This window comes from Telmatherina bonti (assembly GCF_933228915.1).
Source record: "Telmatherina bonti genome assembly, chromosome: 3".
NCBI classification, from domain to species: Eukaryota; Metazoa; Chordata; class Actinopteri; order Atheriniformes; family Telmatherinidae; genus Telmatherina; species Telmatherina bonti.
The window spans coordinates 38,844,171-38,867,291 of NC_136621.1; the positions used below are offsets into that span (position 1 = coordinate 38,844,171).

At 40.7% G+C, this 23,121-nt stretch overlaps 1 protein-coding gene across 1 annotated transcript in view; it reads left to right on the forward strand.

Moving 5' to 3' along the window:
• Positions 1 to 23,121, forward strand: part of LOC306774979 (alpha-1,6-mannosylglycoprotein 6-beta-N-acetylglucosaminyltransferase B-like) — a gene marked incomplete at both ends in the record, with an annotated part of 197,786 nt that overhangs the window by 117,681 nt on the left and 56,984 nt on the right. Inside the window, one exon of the mRNA XM_079265180.1 lies at positions 1,426 to 1,595. Coding sequence (XP_079121306.1) covers positions 1,426 to 1,595 — 170 coding nt within the window. The remainder of the gene's footprint in view (positions 1 to 1,425; positions 1,596 to 23,121) is intronic.

Genomic DNA, 23,121 nt, shown 5'->3' on the forward strand with positions numbered 1-23,121 from the left:
CAGTGTCCACCGTCCAGCTAAACCTTACAGTGTAACGTCATTGGCAGGTGCAGGACCACCGAGCAGATCTGCCTACTAGGGAACAGGCAGAGAAACTCTGGGTGTCCTGGAGTATCTTGTTTCAGGCCTTGAGTAATAAGTGGACTGGACTGTAGGTGGAGCGGATTTAGCATTTTGGCCGTTTGGAGGCTGGATTAAAACCTCAGACTCTGTCTAGTTTTTGAGATGTTTAATGTTGCCTGGTCAGGAGTGCCGCTTGGTGGTTGTGGTGATGTTTGGGGAACGCTTGTGTTGCAGGATGCAGGTTTTTTTCCCCAGCAGAACTTTGTAGCAGCATCATCCATGTTACATGTTAAGGCCATTTACATACATACAGGAGCAGAAATGGGTCTTTACGCTACATGCTGCGTTCAGGTGCAGAGCAGATGCCTGACAGCAAGGCCGTAAATGGTAAATGGACTTGTACTTCTATAGCGCTTTTCTAGTCATACAGACCACTCAAAGCGCTTTACACTACTCGTCACATTCACCCATTCGCACACACACTCACTCAACACACTCACACCCCGATAGGCACGCAGTTTGGGGTTCAGTGTCTTGCCCTAGGACACTTCGGCATTTCAGGGGAAGCCTGGAATCGATCCCCCAACTTACCAGTTGAAGGACAACTGCTCTTCCTCCTGAGCTACAGCCGCCCCTGGTTACAGCCGTGACCAGGTTATTCATGGCATTTTGAAGGCCTGGTGCAAACGGTACAGCCAAGTCAATGTAAACCAGGGGTCACCAACTCCAGTCCTCGAGGGCTACCGTCCTGCAGGTTTTAGTGTTTCCCTGGTACAACACATTTGATCCAAGTGAAAAGGTTCTCCAAGAACTTGTCGTCATCTTCTGCACCTGCCTGTTAATGAGCCATTGATTTGAGTCAGGTGTGTTGTACCTGGAAAACACTAAAACCTGCAGGATGGTTGCCCTCAAGGACTGGAGTTGGTGACCCCTGATGTAGAGGAAAGACTGAAAACAGCAAACACAAGCCCTGACTGATGCCCCCTGTTGTCCTGAGCCATCATGAAGTAGATCTAAGATGACATAAAAGCATCATTCTAGCAAGTTCTCCAACAAACTTATTTGCTTTGATAGTTTCTTTAAGTTGCTTTTTCTCTTTTGTAATTCAGTTGACAAATAAAAACGATTTCTGATGTCATGTTTGAAGCAATCTTTGCACAGTACCACCTGTTACGTTGCACTGTAACGGAGACTTTTACAATATATACAAGATTCCAGCTTATAAACAGTCCTAGTAAAAGGCTGACAAGAACAAAAATGTAATATCTTGTGGATGTAATCAGAGATTCCAGTGTAGACGTCAGAGAATCTCTAAGATCTTCTGTCTGAACTCTCTACAACACTGTTCCTGTCTTTATTCAGATCCTGGTTCACGTGGGCTTCCTAACGGAGGAGTCTGGAGATGTTTTCAGCCCAAAGGTGCTGAAGGGGGGCCCTTTGGGAGAGATGGTCCAGTGGGCTGACATCCTGACGGCCCTCCATGTTCTGGGACACAACCTCAAGATCTCCATGTCCGTTAAAGAGCTTCAAGGGTGAGTCCAGTGTAAAAGTAAACCAGCTCGCCTTGGTCAGGCTCAGCGGGGTGATGTTTCACCCTCCCTGGTGGTAAAGTAATAATTGTATCACAGCGAGGTGGAAAACCACAGAAATCACTTCCAAAATAGTTGGTTTGTTGCTTTAAAGAATTGTATAGAATATATACCATGTATATATACATATATAAATAAAATAACAGAAAAAAACAATAAGTTATCTGGAGCTCGGCACAAAAACATGTAAATTGCAGCAAACTTGTGTTTTTGCTTAAAAACCATCTTTATTTGGATAAACCACCAATGATTTAGCATTGTTAGCCCATACAACAGAAACATTTTGCTAGTTTTTAATAAAAAAATAAAAATAATTAAAATAATCTGTGTCTTTAGGATTCTGAAATTTGACAACACATGAAATAAACACAAATATCAGGAATATCTTTTTTGTGTGTGCGGGAAGGGATTCACATAATATTTTTTCCACCCCAACAACTGCTGGTGACTGCTAATGTGTTGAATGTTTCGCTGCTCACACACACTGTTAACGTTGCTCAAATTAGAATCAAAAGGGGTTTTAGAAAGGTAAGTTGGTTGTTCTGGGGTACAATATGTTGCGCTTTATGTGGTAGTAAGAGGATCAACAGCTTCTCCCCATAGCAGGTGTGGTTTGCTTCCTGTCTGGCGATGGTAGTAGACTGGTTCTGACCATAATGACATGTCTGACTAGCTGCATGTTAGGTCAATCCTGCAGGTTGTCCATGTATACCTGCTACAACACACCTGACTCAAACCAATCAGTCATTGTGCAGAAGCCAGGTGTGTTGGAGCAGGAAAACATGGAAAACCCGCAGGACTGCGGCCCCCGAGGATCGACTTTGGACAGTGTTAGGAGCTGTCGTGAACTGTGTATTTTCTCCCTACAAAGTCAGAAATATGTCCCTTTTTCTTTATTTTTATATGCTCTTGTGAAAAATAAAACTGACTACAGGATTAATTTTTCCACATTTTAATGCTGTTGCTACTTTAAAGCCTTGCTGTCCTCCTGTTTAAAGGCTACTGTAGCTCATGTAGCGCTAGCTTAGTCAGAGCTATGTAACATGGGTACTGATGTACCCTTTGAGTAATTTTAATTTTAGCACCATTGGGGAAAATCTTGTTTAATTGAGTTGATATGTACACTCACTGAAAACTAAATATGTCTATGACTATTGTCTTAAAACTAATGTAGTGCTAACATAGAACTAGATTAGCAATGCTACATAGCTTCATGCTAACATCAGTTAATGTCCCTACACAATCAGTTTTACTTACACAGAGACAAAGTCTTTTTCTAAGAATGTAGAGCTAAATGTCAATATTTTAAAGGTTAGCTAGTTAGGAAAATACTTTAAAATGATTTCCAACTGGTGTCTTTGAACCTGGTTTGTCCTTTTAGCTTTGCTCCTGCTTTCTCAGAAAATAAGGTTACCTTTTTTTTTTTTTTTTCCACCTATCGTTCCAAAATGTGAGTTTTTAGTAAAAAATACACACAAAATGTAAATTTATTTAGGAATAAAATCACATGTTAATGTGCGTTAGTTCTACCGCAGGTGGTACACGGACATTTGTTAGTGATCTGTGTTATTGTAATATTTTTACATTCTAATAAGGACTTTGACGCAGATGTCGTTTACCAGTGACAATCTTACACTCAAAGTGTTCCTACTAGCTTTCTTATTCATAGCACTGTTTTACTGTTTGTGATGCTTGTATTTCATTTATGGAACTACCAGGCGGCAACCTCCAGCCTGAAAAGTGAAGCGTCCGCGGTGCCAAAAATTGCAGTTCCCCCCTCATCCACTAGGGGCTAAAAAACATAGCAAATATCAATAGACTTCCATGTTAAAAAGACCAACTTGACAGCAGAAATAAACATGTTTGCAGCCTGGTACAAAAATCCATTCATTCATTCATTCATTCATTCATTCATTTTCCGAACCGCTTATTCCAATTCAGGGTCGCGGGGAAGCTGGAGCCTATCCCAGCCGGCTTTGGGCGACAGGCAGGGTACACCCTGGACAGCTCGCCAGTCCATCGCAGACAAAAATCCATTTTCAGTTTAATATGTTTCATGACAACTGTGAGGGGAGTGAATTTTCTAACTCCTCTGAAGTAATTTAATCTCAAAATCTGGCATATTTAGCGGTGTGTCCTTTTGATTGACACCCCACTTCAAGAAGGAGGAATGGAGAACAGCCACGGTTTTTACCTGGTTATCAGTGGGATTTAGCTTCAGCTCGCTAACCTCTATTAGCTGGTTAACACTGGTTAGCTTTGAGTTAGCTTGGTTAGCTCTTAGCTACAGGCAGGTCAGAGTTCACTAGATGTCAGTCATCCTCCCCGACACTCGCAGCTCCCCTCTCAGCGCCACCTCTTTTCCATGTTTTTTTTTTTTACGGAAGAAACAAAAAAGGTGACGCTGCCAAGATGGCAATGGTAGGAACTGCCGAACAAGCTTCAATTCAGCTCTTCAGAAACCTACGGGTGACGTCATGGAGGGTCCGCCCATCAGTCTGAAGGGTTCATATACATGCATTAATGTGTACTGTCCCATTCAAATAAAGTATTTAAGTTTAAAGTCATTACATCAGTGTAGCTGCTTTAGTTTTAGCAGTGTGTTAAAGACACTGCTGATTATAAACCTTGAATTCTAACTGCTTAACCCAGTGATTAAAGCTAAGACCTGCAAAGGTCCTGTTGATTTATTTGTTGCTTTATTGACCTCATATTGACTGTGGAACTGCCTCAGTGTGTCTTTTAAATCCCAGGTCAGCATGCTAACATGTTTCTGCTGACGGTAACAACTGTAGACTCATCACACATACACACACACAGACCAGCAGATTTACTGGACATGTTGTTAATCTGCCGTAATGAAAAAATCCTTCAGCCTCTCCGTCTCCTCTTTATCTCGTCTACCTCATAGCTCCCTGGTCCAAATGTGAAAATGACTGAAGATGTCATCTTCTATGAAGATGCCTGACTAAAGTAGTACTGCAGAATTCTGGATATTGAAAGGAAACAACTGAATCATCTGGGTCTTTATTCCTGTTTGTTTTCCTGATGACTGCAGTGACACGAGGATGGAGTTCAGATCAACACAGCCATGCTCTTTCACTCATTTCAGTCTTTACCGTGCTTTTGCAGCAGCTCATCTATATCAGACACATCACGCATTGCACTGACACCTACAGTACTCTTTTGCAGTCATTTTGTAGACATGCAACACGTCTGCAGGGACCAGGAGAAAGTGGGAAAATCTGGAGGAGTTTCATATTTTAAAGATGCCTTTGGAGATGGCGGGGACATCTACAAGCCTGAGTTCACTTGTCAGAAATGACAGGATCATTTCTACTGTGTGCCTGACGAGTTGGTGTCTTGGGAGCCGCATTTTTAAAAAGTGTCACAACCTGAGTTGCAGTGCGATATGAGACTCGTGCAGTAGAAGCAGATACACCAGCGTGTACAGTTATTATCTTTTCCTCATTCCAGACAGCTTGATGTCCATCTCTGCACATGATTTTCTGCAGAAACATTAACATCAAAGCTTGTGCAGTGAGAGCAATCATTTGTCTGGCAATGTGTCACGTCTGTCCATGTCTGCAGGAAGGAAAAATATGGACAGCAAAGGTTGAGCCGAGCCAATCGGGATGTCACCAAGATGAGCTATAAAAATAAAAACATCGTGTTTCTCCTTTTAAATGTGTCTCGTGTTTCACAGAAAAGCTGCTAATGGTTTTATTGATCTTTGGATCATCCAAATGCTCAGAAAGCTTCAGCGCCTCTGTTGCACTTTCATGATTTTAACAGTGAGTCAGACACTAACAAGTTATCGATGATGATGTAAAATGCTCCAGTCACATAAAGCATCAATAACAAAGTCAGTTCTAGGAAAGTAAATGATGCTTAAAGAGGAAACAGGATGCTGATCCATAAGATACATGATTAGATAAAAGCCGCTTTCTGATGTAATGAGCTTTGTGTTTGCAGTTCTTTGTAGATCGCATCATTTTGTGTTCATGATAAAAATAAAAGAACGTTTTAAATTTTGCACTTGACATGTCGGCACCAGATGGAGGAGAGAATGTGTGAATTAACTTATTCTCCATGTGTGACTTCATATAAAAAGCCTGGAGATGTTATTGGCTTTGCAGTAGTTCTTTACAGAACACACAGTTTAGCTGCAGATTAAAGCTGCACTTAAGGCGCAAAGCGTGCCGTCTTATCTGAACATCCCTGCTTTCAGCTCGCAGATGAGTTTAAAACAAGAGTCTGACCTTATAAAGAGAAGAGATAAACCAGAACTTTGCCTGTTCAGGCAGATACGATTCCATCTTCCAGAAACACTAATCAGCTTATTAATAATCAATTTGTGCAAAGAATTTATTAAACACGCTGCAAACTTTACCGTACAAAGGATTACGCTTAATGTACATTACGTCGTCAGAATAAACCAGGGTCTGCAGTGGCTTTGATAACAGGACAACTTAATTCTGCTGAACCTATATCTGCTTATTTTAATCAATGATCCACAATAAATGCATCACAATGTGTAAAAAACATACATTACCTGCTGGTCTCACAGCTGTAAAAACAAGAAATAAAAACAGAAACCACCGAACAAGTGGAACATCTCCCGTTGGAATCTGACTTTTCTTGATTTCTTCCGTCTGCAAAATCAAACAACCTGGTATCATAACACAAAACAAGAAATGTTGTTTTGGCAAAAAGCAGCAGAAACATTAAAGGCAGACAGATGGATTTAAGACTGAACTTTTTCCACTTCTTCATATTCATATCTTCTCTATTAATAATGTTTCTATTGAAGCGTTAAGGTCTGAGGGGTGTGTAGGGTCGGGGGAAATGTGTGTATAATGTATGTTTGGCAGGATTAATTATGCTACTGCTTATAAAAAAAAAAAAAAAACTAGAAAATGTAAATAAAACCATTTGATCATCATAAAAAAGTCTTACATTTTTCAGCTGACATGTGAGCAGCAGATGGAGGAGCGAGTGTGTGAATGAACTTCTTCTCCGTGTGTGGAAGTCTATCTGGAAAGCTTCGGATGTTACTGGACGACTGCCAAAGCATGCCGCTCTAATCTGACTGCAGGAAATATGAGCCATCTGGAAGTCGCGTCACAACCACAGAGTCAAACTCTTCGCATTTTATTTCTATTCAGGTTTTTAGTTTGTTTGGTTTTGATAAGCAAGTCAAATCTGATGGATCATGATGATGGATTTTACAGCCCTTTTCATCCCCAAGAGGAGCAAAGTGTTCCACATAACCATCACCTACCCAAGCATATAACAAAACCAAATTACAGACACACACCTGCCTGTTCATTATGTCATACAAATAAATCACACACAAGGCCCCACCCCCCATCATTCTCATTTTACATAAACTGATTGTAGTCCCTGTCAGGCCGAGAGCTGGATGATGACGTAAGGAAGCAACATCTTCCATCACACTGAGGATCCCACCGAGGTCCCCACCACAGGAACTAAAAGTTAGAGTAAAAACATGAAAATAAACCTAAAATTAACTAAATAGATATTGATAAAAATAAAGAATTAAAATAGATAAATGAGTTATAGTTATGAAATAAGGTATACCGTTATAGAAATGTGAATTTTTGCTGTTGTACTGTACGTGTGTTTGAGATAAATGAGAAAAAAATTTTTTAAAAAAGTTTGTAAAACAAAACAATGAAATCAGAAAAGAAAAAAAAAATTAAAAGATGTTTAAAATAAGCAGGAAACACTATTAAAAGCAGGTAAAAGATCAAATAAAACATAAGAGGATAAAATGACCATAAAGATCCTGGTCTGGAGCCATCTTCCTCCCAGACTGAGGACCCGGCCCCTCCCCGTCCGTCTGGAGCCAGACGTTACCAGAACGTCTGCTAATCCGTTGACATTTTCACCTCCGATGTGCAGAAAACCTCTCTGTTTCTGCGTTTGCTATTTGGTGATTTTATAATACTTTCTATATTTTTATCACTTTATTTGGCTGAAATGACTTTTCCTAACTTGTGTTGCTGACTGATCCTGAAGTAAAGAGTTAAGTTTGTTTTTTTGTTTGTTTCTTTTAACTGAAGGTGGCCTGATTAGTTTTTTTTCTTCTATTTTTATATTAATGATCCAACAACAGCACCTTAACTGATTAAACTGAACTGGTTCGTGCTCATCGGCTGTGTTGGAGCAACGAGAAACGAGCTGAATCTGTGTTATTGGACAGTCCCAGCATCCTGATCATCAACTTATTGCTTGTTTAGGTCTCTAAGCTAATTTGTGCTTCGCCTGGTTGACTGCTTTGGTCATTACTGGAATGAGCTGGAAGTATTTGCAACCTCACCTGCAGAACCAAACATGCTCATCAGTGCTGCTTATGATTCGTGACCACATGCTAATATGACCAGTTTAGTGAATGTGCAGCCATGTTTCAGTCATATGTCCAGTTAGTCCTGATAAGAACAAAGAACGGGAGATTCTCATCGTGATGTCCAGCAGCTGTGTGATGTTTCATGTCAATATGGAGCAAAACCTCTGAGGAATGTTTCCACCTTGTTGGATCTTTGCCGTTTTTGCCCCTAAATAAAAGTAATATTTCTAAAACTTATTTGTAAAAGTACAACGGCCTTTTGCAGGTGTGTAAACACAAAAGTGTTTCCATTAGACTTTTTTAATAAACGTCCATACCAACAAGAGAGCAGAAAAACTTCTTAGGAACATCTGAGAGGACTTTTAAGAATCAGGTCATTCCATTTCCCATGTTTTGTTGTCAAAATTGTTGGTTTTTATTCTTTTTTTTTTTTTAATAATTCTATTGAAGCATGGTTGAAAGCAACATCTGACTTTCACTGGTTAAATATCATAGAATGTTTATGTATTAGTTTTGTCAGGTTCAGGTTATTTCTGTGACCATTGTGAGGTTTTCTTTCATTGACTGAAGGACTGAAGAACGATTTTGTCCTCATCTGTATTTAAGGTTTTGCAAATTCCTTGTGGCAGTCAGAGTTCAGAGGCTCAGCCTGGTACTAGGAGGGTATCTTCACACTTTGTCATGGTCATGCCATCTTCAGCATGCTTCACTACCATGCAGCAACCTGCAGCAGATAAAAGTGAAGCCAGTGTGGAAGTGCATAAAACTGCAGTTCCCCCTTCATCCACTAGGGGCTGCAAAACAGAGCAAATCCCCATAGACTCCCATGTTAAAAAGACCAACTTCACAGCAGAAATAAACACGTTTACAGCAGAAATAAACATGTTTACAGCAGGAATAAACATGTTTACAGCAGAAATAAACATGTTTACAGCAGGAATAAACATGTTTACAGCAGGAATAAACATGTTTACAGCCTGGTACAAAAATCCATTTTAGGTTTAATAGGTCAGGTTTATCTTCATGACAACTGTGGGGGGAGTGAATTTTTTTCTAACTCGCCCGTTTAAAAGTAATTTAATCCCAATTCTGCATATTTAGGGGCGTGTCCTTTTGATTGACAGGTACCAAATTTCCCACTTCAAGTCAGAAGAACATAGAACAACTGTGATTTTTACCCGCTTAACAGCGTGACTTAGCTTTAGCCCGCTTACCTTCATAAGATGGTTAGCTCCTGTTAGCTTCAGGTTAGCTCTGTTAGCTTTTAGCTAGATGCAGGTTGGAGTTTCCTCGATGTCAATCATCCACCATGACGCTCACAGCCCCCCTCTCAGCTCCACCTCTTTGCCCATATTTGTATTTTCCTGGAGCGACAACACGCATGATGCTGCCAAGTGTCATAATGGTGGCGGCGGTGTGAACCCAAATGCAGCAGAAGGGAGCCAGAGATGCAGAACTGAGGTTTTTTTAATCCAGGAAGCAAATGAAGGCAGAACTGACACGGGGAACAGAACTAAAACAGGGAAACATGATCTAACATTAGCTAACACAGTGATCCAGGAACAGAAACCAAGCCGTATATATACACACACACAAACAGAACAAGACACAGGTGGAATGACTTATCTAAGGAGTCCAGGTGAGCTAATGAACAGGAAAGTAAAACAGGAAACTTGACATCGGGGAACTAAACCAGGACAACTACAAACTAAAACAGGAAACCAGAACTAAGATACAAAACAAGAGGCCACGACTAAATTTACAGAACACACAACATGACACCAAGATGGTGATGGTAGGAACCGCACACCGAGCTTCAATTCAGCTCTTCAGAAACCTACGGGTGACGTCACGGAGGCTCCGCCCATCTTTATTATACGGTCTATGCTCACTAGATAAGAGAGGAAAGTTGTTTAATGGAATGATCCTGTAGCCTCCATGCGTATGCAGTACATGGACTTCTGTAGCAGTTTTCTAGTCTTTTTGACCACTTTTCCACTGCAGGCCACATCCAGCCTCTCATGCACACACTCACACAGCACTTCCCAGTGATTCTCTATGAAATCCTCATATTCACACACTGATGAACAGGAGGCAGCGTGGGGTTCAGGACTCTGGGGAAGCAGGGATCCTGCAACCTTCCAACTGGAAAAAGACTCCTTCTCACCGGAGAACTTTTTACTGACTCGATGGAATCTACAGAACATTTCTTACTTTACGTCTTTATTACAGTTTAACAGTCTATGTTTTATGTATGCATGCATGTTTTTATCTGGGCTAACATTGATCTTTATGATTTATAATCTGGTGTGTTTTATTCCATGGTTTTTATTGTGTTTAACATTTCTGTCTCATGTTTGATGGATATTTTTCCCATAAGTAGTCCATCAACAACAGTTTCTTTCTTTCTTTGCCCACTTTTATCCCGGGTAGCGATCCGTTCCTGCAGGGAAACTTTGCTTTTTCTTTTATCTGAAGAAAGTGCCGGAACAGGATTTGTGATGTTTTGAACATTGTGTGTCTGATGGACAAAAGAAGATGCAGTCAGAAACAGACTAACACAGAACTACAAGGTACGCACAGCGCAGTCTTCCTCCAACCTTCATCATTAAGATTAAGATTGTGCAAGACTGACGTAAACTCATATTTTTATGTATATATTTATTGCTTTACGTTGCGGTGGCAGCACCAGGACTGTGGAATGAGCTTCCTTTACACGTTAGACAGGCCTTCCCTATATCTGCTTTTAAATCTGGACTGAAGACATGTTTGTTTAAACGGGCTTTCTGCACTTTTTAGATCTGATTTTATTTCGATTGTTTTAATTTGATTGCTTTTATTTTTTGATTGTTTTTAGATGTCTGAATTTTTTTTTAAGTTGTCCTAATGTATGTTATTTATTCTGTTTCTTTTTAACCCCCCCACAATGTGGCACTTTGGTCAACATTGTTGTTTTTAAAGTGCCGTATAAATAAAGTTGTATTGTACTTTAGTTCATTTAAACTTATTTCAGTCAGCTGTTTTCCCTTCTTTATTGTGACCGTATACATATATTTGAGGAAAACTGCACATATTTGCACTTTTTTCTTCTTCACTGTAATTTATGCTACTTCTGTCCTCACTAAGTCAGCTCCCTCTCCGCTGCTTCTATGTGTCACTGTGCATCAAAACATTTTTATTGACTTCATTCATTCATTTTCTAAACCACTAAATCCAATTCAGGGTGGCGGGGAAGCTGGAGCCTATCCCAGCTGGCTTTGGGCGACAGGCAGGGTACACCCTGGACAGCTCGCCAGTCCATCGCAGGGGATGGACTTTTTCTTGACTTAATTCCAGCCATAATGGATCATTATTTTCTTCTTTTCTTCTTATTTATTGATCTTTGGCTGCTTCTTATTGGACTTTACTGTCAATTTAGGCTCTCTGATTGGTGGAAAGCTTCACAAAAAGTGGCTTCGTCATCATTTTTAGGTCTTTTAGCAAAATAGTGTTAGTTGTATCTATTTTTAATGATGGAAATGTGGTAAATAATGTTATCATGAATCACTTATTGTGGATTTTGTCATTGGATTGTAAACCTCCTGGACAGGATGTAAATGCCTGGAAAACATCCTTGACTCTTGCTGAGAAACAGTTATAATATACAAACGGTGGTCTATCTTCTTGGCATATCTGCCTGCAACACCTCTTCCAGTGTCCTTTGTGGGCAGTTATGGGGTCCTGAGATGGTTTCAGCCACTTCCACTGCCCAGCCTCTCTGTCTACACTCCCCTGTCAGGTCAGAGTACTTGAGCCACTGCTATACCATCTTCTCTGCTATGATGAGGACATTTTTAGCAGCTGTAGACCACGTCACACATCTGGTCTGAGTCCTGTCTGTTCTAAGCTGGGAAGACAAGCTGGGTGCCCAGGTAAAGTAAGCAGACATGTTGGTCTTCCCAGTACTGTCTGCTTGTTCTCTCCTGGTCTGGTAAATGGATTAACTAGGGAGCTGTTTGCCGTAGCCGTGCATCCATCGAGCTTTCCTGCCAATTTCCTCATGACCTGGTTGTGTCGCCAGTGGAGGCGGCCCAGGGTAATGCTACTTCACATCCAGCCGGTATACGTTGTAGGTCTTCGTCAGCAGCGAGTTCTTTTCCTCATTTCCAAGCCACTACGAGGGGTTCGAGGGACAGGGGAGGATGTTGTACGGTGCCCTCGCAGGGAAGCTGAGAATACAAGCAACAGCACTCAGCGCTACCAATGATCTAGCAGAGTTTTAAGGGTTAACAGGGAGTTTTCTTCACCACTGATGCCCATGCACCATCTGGATTGAGGGACTGAATCCATCTGGAACAATACAAAAACAATTTTCATGACTTATATTGATATTGACTGCATCTAAGTTGGATTAAAGTACCTTCAGGTAGCATTTGCTGCAAATTGTCAGTACATAAATAAACCAATACGGACTATCCCAAAGTTTTCTTGTTAAAAGGAAAAATGGTCTGGTAATCCTGAGAAAAAAGCATCTAGGGTCCATCCATTACGATGTGTGTGTGTGTGTTGCTGTGTGGAAGAAGACACTCTTACATTTGCTTTTGTTATTTCCTTTTGTGCACCACAGTCCCATTGGTGTAGCACTTTTAGAAGAAGATCAAACAAGCATATGTAGTTTTTATCCTCCATTCTTTTTCTCCTGCCATGGAGAAAGTGTGTGTGTCTGTGTGTGTGTTCATAACATGCACACGGTTCCTATGCCCACCTCTGAGACTTGTAATTGGCTACAGAGGGTAGCTGTAATTGGCCACTGTGGGGATGATTAGGTCCAGAGTTGTGTTCCTCTGTGTGACACACACCCTGGTTTGTAGTTACCAGTCAGCACTGGAATCCATTGGCTCAACATTATTCAATGTGGATGCAACAGAAATAAAAATGATTTCTTGGGGTAAACCAGAATAAATAAACTGGATTTGTACACTAGTGATAAAAAAAAAAAAGTCTGTAGATTTTACTTTTTGCTCCCTTGATGTTAATGTACTTGTGTTATAGGGAACCTAAAAGTCATAACAAATAAATCTCTTAATATTTTACAACCTTTTGTTGGGAATCTTTGAAAAATTGCCCGCATTTCCCACTCACCTGAACACCGTCACATACAAACCTGAATTAATTCAGTCCAGAGGTTCTCAGCTGAGTATGCACTCCTCACAACGTTCTCAGAGCAGCTCGGTGGAAATGAAGCAGAATGTGGTGCCAGTTAAGTGGGAGAAGGTAGCTGAGATGTATTAGTGTGAGAAGGTGGAAAGACACGGGTCTCCCTGCTCATTACAGCCCAGAGGGACTGGCTCACGGAGGGTGGCTGCAGTCATTACAGAGGTGGGTGGTCAGCACCTTCATGCCTTTTCTGTCACTGCTGCTAAGTGACATATAGAAAGTTCAGTAATACCGGGAGATGAAAGAACCAGGCTAAAAGTAATTGCCTTTTGCAGTGCTTCGCCTATAGTTCACACAGGACTCACTCGCAGAAAGTAGCCCTGAGAAATGGCTGCTTTTCAGGATTGTTCTCTTGGCCTGTGTACTGAGCGATATCTGTAAAATGGGACGGCTTGGCAAAGGTGAAGACCACAAAGAGGAATCAGAAAGTGGCTGAGAGTTTATTTGTCTTTCTTTTCTTCCCCTTCATCCAAACGTTACCTGAATGTTCGTGCAGGAGTGCTGGTTATGTTTATGAGAAGGAAAGGAAATTGTGTTTGAATATTTTTCCACTTTAATAATTTCATCTGGTGGCGTATTATTAGAGGTATATAAATACAGGTATATAAAGTAGAAGTCCTCCCATGTTTTTGGAACTACAGATGCATTTAGAAGAGGTGTTTTTACTCACAGGTTTGTTTACCTGCAGTGAAGCGCAGCTAGTTAAATTCACCTGGTTCAGTGACTGGTTGGAAAGAGCTGCTGGACAGAAATCTACGACTACTTTATACACCTCTGTGTGTTATACATCATTTGAAAGTCACCTTTACAACAAGATGCAACCTGGAAAGTTCCTGCTAATGTGGAATAAATGTGTGAGTAGTGCCCAAAGTAGCCTTCCCAGCAAGTAGCAGGTGAGAGGCAGGGTTGATCCCGGACAGGTCCCCAGTCCCTCGCAGAGACCTTTTGAGCGATAGTTTATGAGGTTTCTTGAAATTTAGGTGTGTCCATCACTTTTTTTTTTATTGTGATGTTTAGGTTTTGTGCAACTCTAGAGGTAACGCTGCTACTGACTCCTGATGTTTGTCCTGACATCTTTCAGTTTTTATCTTATTATTTGCATTTAAATTTTATGGTATTTACAAAATGCTTCACATTCAGGTGTCACATACTGCTGTATACTTACAGGCTGATTGCAGCCAAGGATCTTTGTTAGAAGCAATAACTGCTTCCTGCTGCCTCCATACTGCCCCCCAACACACACACACACACACACACACACACACTCCCCCCAAAGTAATGTCTTTGGTCACTTCTCCTGATCTTTCTGACCTGCACTGAACTCCATCACTTCCTCAAACTCAATCTCCCAAGTTAAACAGTATCAGCTGCAGGTCATATCTCTGTTGCCATGGCGATTAAACTTCAGCCAAGTTGGAGATGGAAGTGAAGTAATGGAGATTTCTCAGATGTAATCTGAAAAAAATGCTGTTTATATTCACTTATATTAAATATACAGTATCTACAGCTCTTTTTTTACAGTTTGTTTCATGTTTATGGTGAATTTGTGTTGCAGTCGAGTCGCCACCTTGGATTTACAGCACTGCCATTGGTCAGTCTTTTAGGTCTTTCTTGACCACCAGGAAGGGAATGGTCTCATATAAAAACCATCTGTTTTCTAATCGTTTGCACTTTCAGCTTAATTTGTCGGGTCAAACCTCTGTGAGATGTTTCACAGCAACATTTACTGTTAAGGTGAGTTTTACTCCCGTGGTGGTCACTTTAACATCAGTGCTTTAATCCTTTTTAATCCAGAAATCTAATTAAATCCTGTTGTAAAAAATATCAAAATAAGTTGTAAACACTTAATTCTGAATTTTAAAAAAAAAGACCATTTTGAATTTAACTTAAATCTGAAGTGGCTGATTATTTTTTCTTATTTTTAAATGTGAACTGATTAATTCTTCAATCGTGTTTAAGTTCATTCTGCTTTAGATGAATTCCGGTCATTCTGAGCATGCTCATTCCCTTTTTCTGCCGCGATAACGGACCTGATCCGCGCCCGTCAGTTGTCGTCCTCAGCTGACGAGGGTAAAGTAGTCTGCTTGAGTCGAGCTGCTGCTTCAAAACTATAAATTAAAGTGAAAATGGTTTTTATTTTATGTTCTTTCGTGTTGTATGGTGCAGGGATCCCCAATCTTGGTCCTTAAGGACCGGTGTTCTGCAGGTTTGCAAAGTGTTCCTGCTGGAACACACCTGGCTCAGACTCAGATAAGCTCTGCATATGTCTGGTAAACACACCCTGATTTAAATGCAGTGTGTTGCAGCAGGGACACTTGGAAAACCTGCAGGACACTGGTCCTCGAGGACCAGGATTGGGGATCCCTGGTATGGTGAATGGACGCAGGAAGTGGAGGCATCCTGCAGACGTAAATACGTCACGTCACAGCCTGTCCAATCAGAGCTGAAATAAAGTTGTTTTCCATGAAAACTTCAGGTCGGAATCACTGATCCCATGTGAACACGAAGGTAAAAAATTTTCTGAATGATTTATTCAGAATGAACCGCGTTTGACGTGGGGCTCGACATCCCTTGTCCTTTCAGCAGTAACAGCATGTCAGAGTTAAATCTTCTGCCTGTGTGAAGATTTTCTTCTGCAGAAAAACACAGATTCCCTCATCATTCCTTCTCATGAGGCTTTTTGCCGTTTGTTCCCCCCCCCCCTTCTCCTTGTTTTCCATTCCTTTAACACTTTCTCATAGCAGGTATTTCTCTCTCCATAATCCCACTGTCCTGTGGAAAAGGTCAGAACTGCCGCGACTCTGACGCGTTGAAGAAAGAACAATCCACTGAGGTTGTTTCGTGTCTCATATAAAACTAGTTTGTTTACTGATTCTTCTCAGCAGATGTTTGCAGATGTTTCACCTTCGTTTAGCTTTTTTCTGTGTGTTTTCGGCTCTCTAACAGCCTCCCTAATTGCTTTGGGTTAAATGAGGTTGCGGCTGTCGGCAAGAGCCTGAAAATACTGAATCAGTGCTCCCGTAGACATGTGGTCCGAAGTTGGTTTCGACAGTCTGGAATGATGGATGAGGACATTTTTAGCAGCTGTAGACCACGTCACACATCTGGCCTGAGTCCTGTCTGGGAAGACAAGCTGGGTGCCCAGGTAAAGTAAGCAGACATGTTGGTCTTTCCAGTACTGTCTGCTTGTTCTCTCCTGGTCTGGTAAATGGATTAACTAGGGAGCCGTTTGATTTTACCAAAGCAACTTGTAGATTATGAATATATTGTTCATGAGATGCTTTAAACAGAGTTAAATGATTTGCAGATACTTTTAAGCTACATTCAACAGAACCCACAACAAATATGTACTCATCCTGAATGTGATTCTGGCAACATGTTGGAGTAAAGCTGGACGGGTTGTTTTTACCGCTCTGTTACGTCACCTTTCCGCCAAGCCTTCTGGAACTCAGGACTGTTGAAGCTTTCAAGGTGAAATTCAGCTTGAGTTGTTTGGGGTCTCCATTGTGGTATTCTGCGTGTCATAAAGCACTGGGAGACTGGTCTGGACTGCAGACAGGCCAGTCAAGCCATGGTGGTGCGACACCTGCAGAATGTGGTTTGGCTTTGTCTTGCTGAGTATTTTTCCCAAGTCTCTACAGAAAGCTGCTATTAAGCAACTCCTAAAGAAAAGGACTCTAGTTCCTGAACTAGAGAACAACTACGGACCTGTCTCTAACCTTTCTCTTATATTCAAGATAAGTGAGAAAGTTGTGCTCAATCAGCTTAATAACTTCTTAAATTAAAAAGGAAATCTTGGTACATTCCAGTCAGGCTTTTGACCTCATCACAGACCTGAAACGGCTCTGGTCAAAGTCTGAAATGATATTAGGTCAAGTACTGATTCTGGTCAAGTCTCCAGAAGTCTGTTGGACAGGCTGAAAAACTGGGTTAGATTTTCTGGTACTGGTTTAACTGGTTCAGGTCCTATTTAGAAGGCCAGAGTTATTTTGTTACAATTGACAGCTATGGATCTGAGCGAGTGGCCGTGACTTGTGGAGTACCTCAGGGGTCAGTCCTTGGACCACTTCTGTTTAACTTGTATCTGCTCCCTTTGGGTCAAATAATACAGATTTTTAACATCAATTATCACATTTATGCAGATGTCATGCAGCTTTATGTGTCTTTGTCACCAGATGGCCACAGTCCAATAGACTTACTGTGCCAGTGTTTGGAGCTGGAGTTAAAAAGGATTTACCCTTCATAGATAACGTTTTAGTTTGTTTTTCCAGCAGTGACTCTTTGAACTGTTGGACATAATGTCCTCTTGTGTTGTATCCACCCCCCCGTATTTGATCCGAATCTGTCTTTGCTTGATGTCTCTGCCAGTAAACAAACATCCTGCCAATCTGTGGTGATGGTTTGGGTCAGATAACACTTCAGTTTGTTTTGAGGTTTTGTTTAATTCGTTCAGTATTCCAGCTGCGTTGGTCTGAGAAAATAAAAATTTCACAGCAGACAGAAGACTCTTTGGGGATTCAACTCTTGTATTTGTGCTTCTTGAAAACTCAGTGTGTGTTGTGTTAATTGTTGTGTACTTTCATATCTTTGTTATGGTGTGAAGCACATTGGCTTGTTGCTCTCGTGCATTGTATAAAATGCTGTTTAAGCAGCATCCAGATGCATTGAAAAGTCTCATGAAATATATATCTGCCTTTTTCTGTTTTAACCCTTTGATGCATCATGTCCAGTGGATACATTTAAATCCTGTTTTCTAATATATTTATAAGTGAAGATGGTTTATTTGCAAATTTAAAGTCAACCAACACACTGCCACTGACTGAAGAATAAACTCATTTACCATAAACTTTTATTTTGGAAAATAATTCATGCATCAGAGGTTTAATGATAAACCTCTGATGAACAAATGTTCCATATGTGTGTGTTCAGCCGAGCCAGTATTACATACACAGATGACCGTTGTGCTGGGATGATACTGGGATTGTGGGGTTTGATTGGATGGTTTTAAAAGTAGAATAATGCTTTGGTGAATGTTTTCCAGCGGCAACCACAACTGCTTTTACGTTAATTGGCTGATCATTGGTCATGTTTTTACGCTGCAACATGCATAGTGTTCAAAAGCCTTTTTACCCACTCTAACATACTATATTACTGTTACATACTATTTACCATAAATATAAATAAATTTACTATAAATGTGTGTGTATATATATATATATATATATATATATATATATATATATATATATATATATATATATATATATATATATATATATATATGTGTGTGTGTGAGTTTAAAATACTTTTTTTAACAGCATCTGGATACAATGTGACATTTTATCATTGACTTTATACATAATTTAAATTGTGTTGTAAACCACTCTGATTTTTACTGGGTAAATGGATAAATAGTGATTTTTTTTTTTTTTTTTTTTTTTTTTTTTTTACATCAATTATCAGTTTTTTAAATTTTAAATCTTATATAATAATTGTTATAATGTGTAGAAGGTTTTGCTTTATTAGGAGCCGTTCCAACATAATGTCCATCAGAAACTGCCACGGTTTGTGGAGATGTGGGATCCAGATGCAGGATGGAGGTGCAGGAGGCAGACGGAATACGGGAAATAATGGTTTAATCCAAACAGAGCTAACAAGAACGCTGGACGGAGCAAACATGACAATCATCTGACAAACTAAGAACCAAGAAGCATAAAAACACGGAGGGACTAATAAGGAACAGGTGAAGTAAATGAGGAACTCAAACCAGGCGAGCCGATGAAGCAAAACAGGGAAATCTACAAAATAAAACAGGAAATGAACTAAAGACAGCACAGAAAAACTCGCATCATGACAGAAACTAACAAATATTTTTATACAAACTACAAAATTAATGTCTTCTAAGATTAGTGTCTTAAGATATAAATGACTGAATTGCAGAGACCACTTTACATGCTTTTTGCTTCAGTAAGTCCTCTGCAGACCACCGCTACTCTCCTCTTTCTTTCGTCCTCTCCTCCCACCGTCACCCTCCATCAACCACCCTCCCTCTCTCCTCCCTCCCCAGTCAGTGACCTCCGTTCAACTCCGTCTCATCCAGAAGCTGGCTATGAAATGCCTTGTTGTACCCGCCCCAGGCCCGTGATACGGAAACACACTCATCTTACAGTCTTCGTGCTTTCTGCATGTTGGTGTTGCAGGATTACGTCTCCCGTAGCACTAGCGCTGCTCTTCCAGCTTTGCACTGCGATCGAGCAACTAAATGACCAGAAGAATGAACCTGGAATTCAGCTGCAACTCAACATTATTACACAACCGGTTGTAAATATGCAGCTGAATTGTTTTGCTGTATTTAAACTCTCAGTAATGAGAGTTTATATCCAGGAAGCCTCCTCATGAGTGAGCCTCCAGATGTGTTTGCCTGCTTTAAATATTTAGGCTTCATCTCTTTCTCCCACCTCCTGTATGTTTCCTCTCTCTTCTTCACCTTTCTTTCCCTCCCTGTAAGTCTTCTCTCCTTCTTCACCTCATTGTTTCACTCTTTCTCCCTACAGCTGTTCCCCTTTGAACCCAAATCAATGTGCTTGTTAGCAACTTTCCAGATTTTTAGAGCACGTCATCACTCTTTCCGTTGCTTCTCCCCTTGTCACAGACACACACCACCGCCTAGCGCACACTTAGTAATGATTTCCCATACGCTCTGAAAGAACTGAGGGAGAAAAAAGTTGTTCTGGGGTATGTAGGTGATTTCTTTCCTCCGTGTACTTACCGGACTGTAGATGCGTCTTCTTTACACATGTTCCTGTGAATTCTGTTGTTTCACCTTTTGAAAGTTTGAAAATGACTTCCGGTGTGTTCAGATCAAACACGTTTTGAGCGTCAAGAGCGGCAGGTTTCCATGTAAAGTCTGTGTGGAGGCGCAGCAAGGAGGCGTCGAGCTTTCTCGATGCTCAAAACACGACACATTTTCGATGCCCAAGAGCGTTTTCGATGTTCAGCGATGTTCGATGACAACGTTAGGTCAGGGTTGCCCAGCGCCGATCCCCATGGGCTTCAGTCCTGCATGTATCCCTGCTCCACACCTGTTTCAGACTAATAACTCTCTGTGCAGAACTTCATTTGCTTTTGGATCCATTTAATGGAAGCCAGATGTGTTGGAGCAGGGATACATGGAAAACCTGCTGGACCCTCGTGAACCGACTTTGTGTATCCCTGACTTGGATCATTATTTTAAGTGTGACAACATGTAGTTGTATAGAATATATTTCTGTAACACTTTAAAGCCACACTAAAGAACTTTTGCCTTTTCCCCGTCTTTTAATCTTCTTGCATTTCTTTGCTGAATCAGCGACGTTGCGTCTTCAGAACAGCCAGTTCCTTATTTTACCATGAAGCGAAACGTGACGTGTGTGTAAAATTTGTGAAGTGTTGCTTTCTGAGCCTCGGGATGCTGCTGGGCAGCAGCGGCTCCTGAAATAATGCCATAGATATCACTGTGTCATCGAACACATCCGGGACGCAGAGTTTTAAGTTAAAAAAGTTACAGAATGCATCTTTTAAAAGTCCCTCAGATATACAGAAGCAGACGAGGTCTGTTGTATTTACTGCCAAATGCAAAAGATACATGTTACATAAAGACTAATTGACCCCTCTGCTGGAAAGTTTTCATTTGGAAAGTCCCAACTCAGAGGAGGAAATTGGTGCTAGAACACACTCTACTTTCTAGAATGGGTCTCTGTCTCCAACTCACAATCCCATTATGTGTTTCCTATCAAGCATGGCGGCTATATCTTTCTCTTTATTAACTGATAAAAAAATATTTAATTCTCCTGCTTCATCCATACATACCATCCCATTTTTACCAGAAATAAACTGGTCATGTGACCCCCTACGTCACGTGTGAGGACATGTAAATGTGAAATGCTTTATACTTTTAGGACATACTTCCATACTAATATGTAAACAAAACAACCTCATGAGAGTGTAAAAACCTTTTAGCCATATTTCAGAGGTTTTTTACTGAATTCATGTGTTTCCATTTGCAGTTTTTTAAACCAATATGTAGGTTTTTCACAAGTCCAGATGCAATGGAAGCACAACTAATCAGGTGATTTAGGGAAGAAATAACCAAAACAGACATCCGGTACATCATGACACTCACACTCCAACTTTACATTTAGGTTTATGACGTCTCCTGCTTGGTCAGGTTTAGGACGTGTCTAGAAGTGTCATAGTAACTAAGTGTAACATATTTGTGAGGAGAACAATGGGCATGATGGGAGCTCGTCCATGTGCAGAGTAAAGCAGATTCTAGCCTGTTCTTTGTGCTGAAGAAAGGCTAAGTGAGGTCAAACTCTGTTGGCAGAAGGGACAAAACACTTTGCTCTGGCTGGATAAAGCAACACAAAAATAAGCTGCTGACAGGTAAAGTAGGGGTGTGTGTGAAACAACGCATGTGTGTTTTTTCCCTCGAAGGATTTTTGTTTCCAGGAGAGTGCTGGTGGGGAAAATGCTCCAAACATATCAAACTGAACTCTAAAACTTGACATTATCAGCCGTTCTTCACTTTCTTTTTCCTCACTGGGCTTTATTTTTCACAGCAACCTGCTCGTTGTGAAGGAAGAAGGAAATGAGAGGCACAAACGACATTTAGCTTCTCCGTAACATCACAGCTCATCGTTTTCTGTTTTTTCTTTAACCAAACTCTTTGAAAAAGCCGATTTTGGGAGGATAACACACAGAAACCTTGAACATTGAATGAAGTGATTTAGAATCTAAACTCCGACATTAGAGGCTGCCCACGGGATTTAATTCAAAATGGCGACATTTTAGTTGGAAAAAGTTCAGCCTGATGTTTGTCATTAACAGTCTGATAAAGTCTCTGAAAATAAAGTCTTTGCCAGTATCCAGTAGGCCCAAAGTGAAACCATATGTCACTAATCTTAATAATAACAGATGGTGTTGCTAAGATAAACTCATTTAATGATCCTGCCATTGCATATTAGCAACATCTTGATGTGCCATATAGCTCCAAAGCATGTGAAGCATAAATACAAAATATGCTGTTTGTGTCAATTATAAACAAAAATGAAAACAGTCAGGTTTAGAAACGCAGTTAGATTGTTGCCACCGGCTTCTTACACAAACATTCACTCAGGCCGGATCTGCAAGACGACTGTTATTCTTATTTATTTATTCTTTTACTGGTTTTAAATAAACCAGTAAAAGAATACTGGTTTAAACACAACAGAAGTAGATTTATTCCTTTATTTAACTTTTTAAAGCAAAACTACTGAGCTTTAGCAGATTTTCACACTTACCCAGTCAGCAAGTCCATGTGGGGATCATGAGAGTCCAGAATGGGCTGCAAATGAGGGTCCCACGTTGGTTTGTCTGCGGTTTCCATGGTGACCTCATCTGTGTTTGTCCATTTGGGCTTTAAGTTGGTTCTGACTGGGTTTTAGCTACAAGCCAACTCCCAGCCCACATGGGCCTTTCTGAATTTGCCCTGTTCCCACCTGCATCCCTTCTGGGTCTCATACAGCCAACTCACATGGGGTCCATGTAACTGAAACCACATGGTACCTGCTAAATTTTCCCAGTTCAAGCCCAGGTTCACTCAGTACCTGCATAGCCCAAATGTAACCCTTATGACCTCCACATGGACATGTTGGCTGGGTTGGTGCCTCCAAATGAAGGCTTATTCATCATTTGTCTTGCACCCTGTCTCTTTTCTAAACTCTCTCCTGCTGGTAAAAGTCAGTCCGAAGCCAACCAGTTATCTTCCTCGCTCCCTCCTTTGTTTCTTTTCTTTACTTTGATAATGTCCTGTTGCGTTTCAGTCAAGCATCAGTCCAGATCATCCAGTGGGTTTTTGTCCAGTTCATAGTAGGTTACATT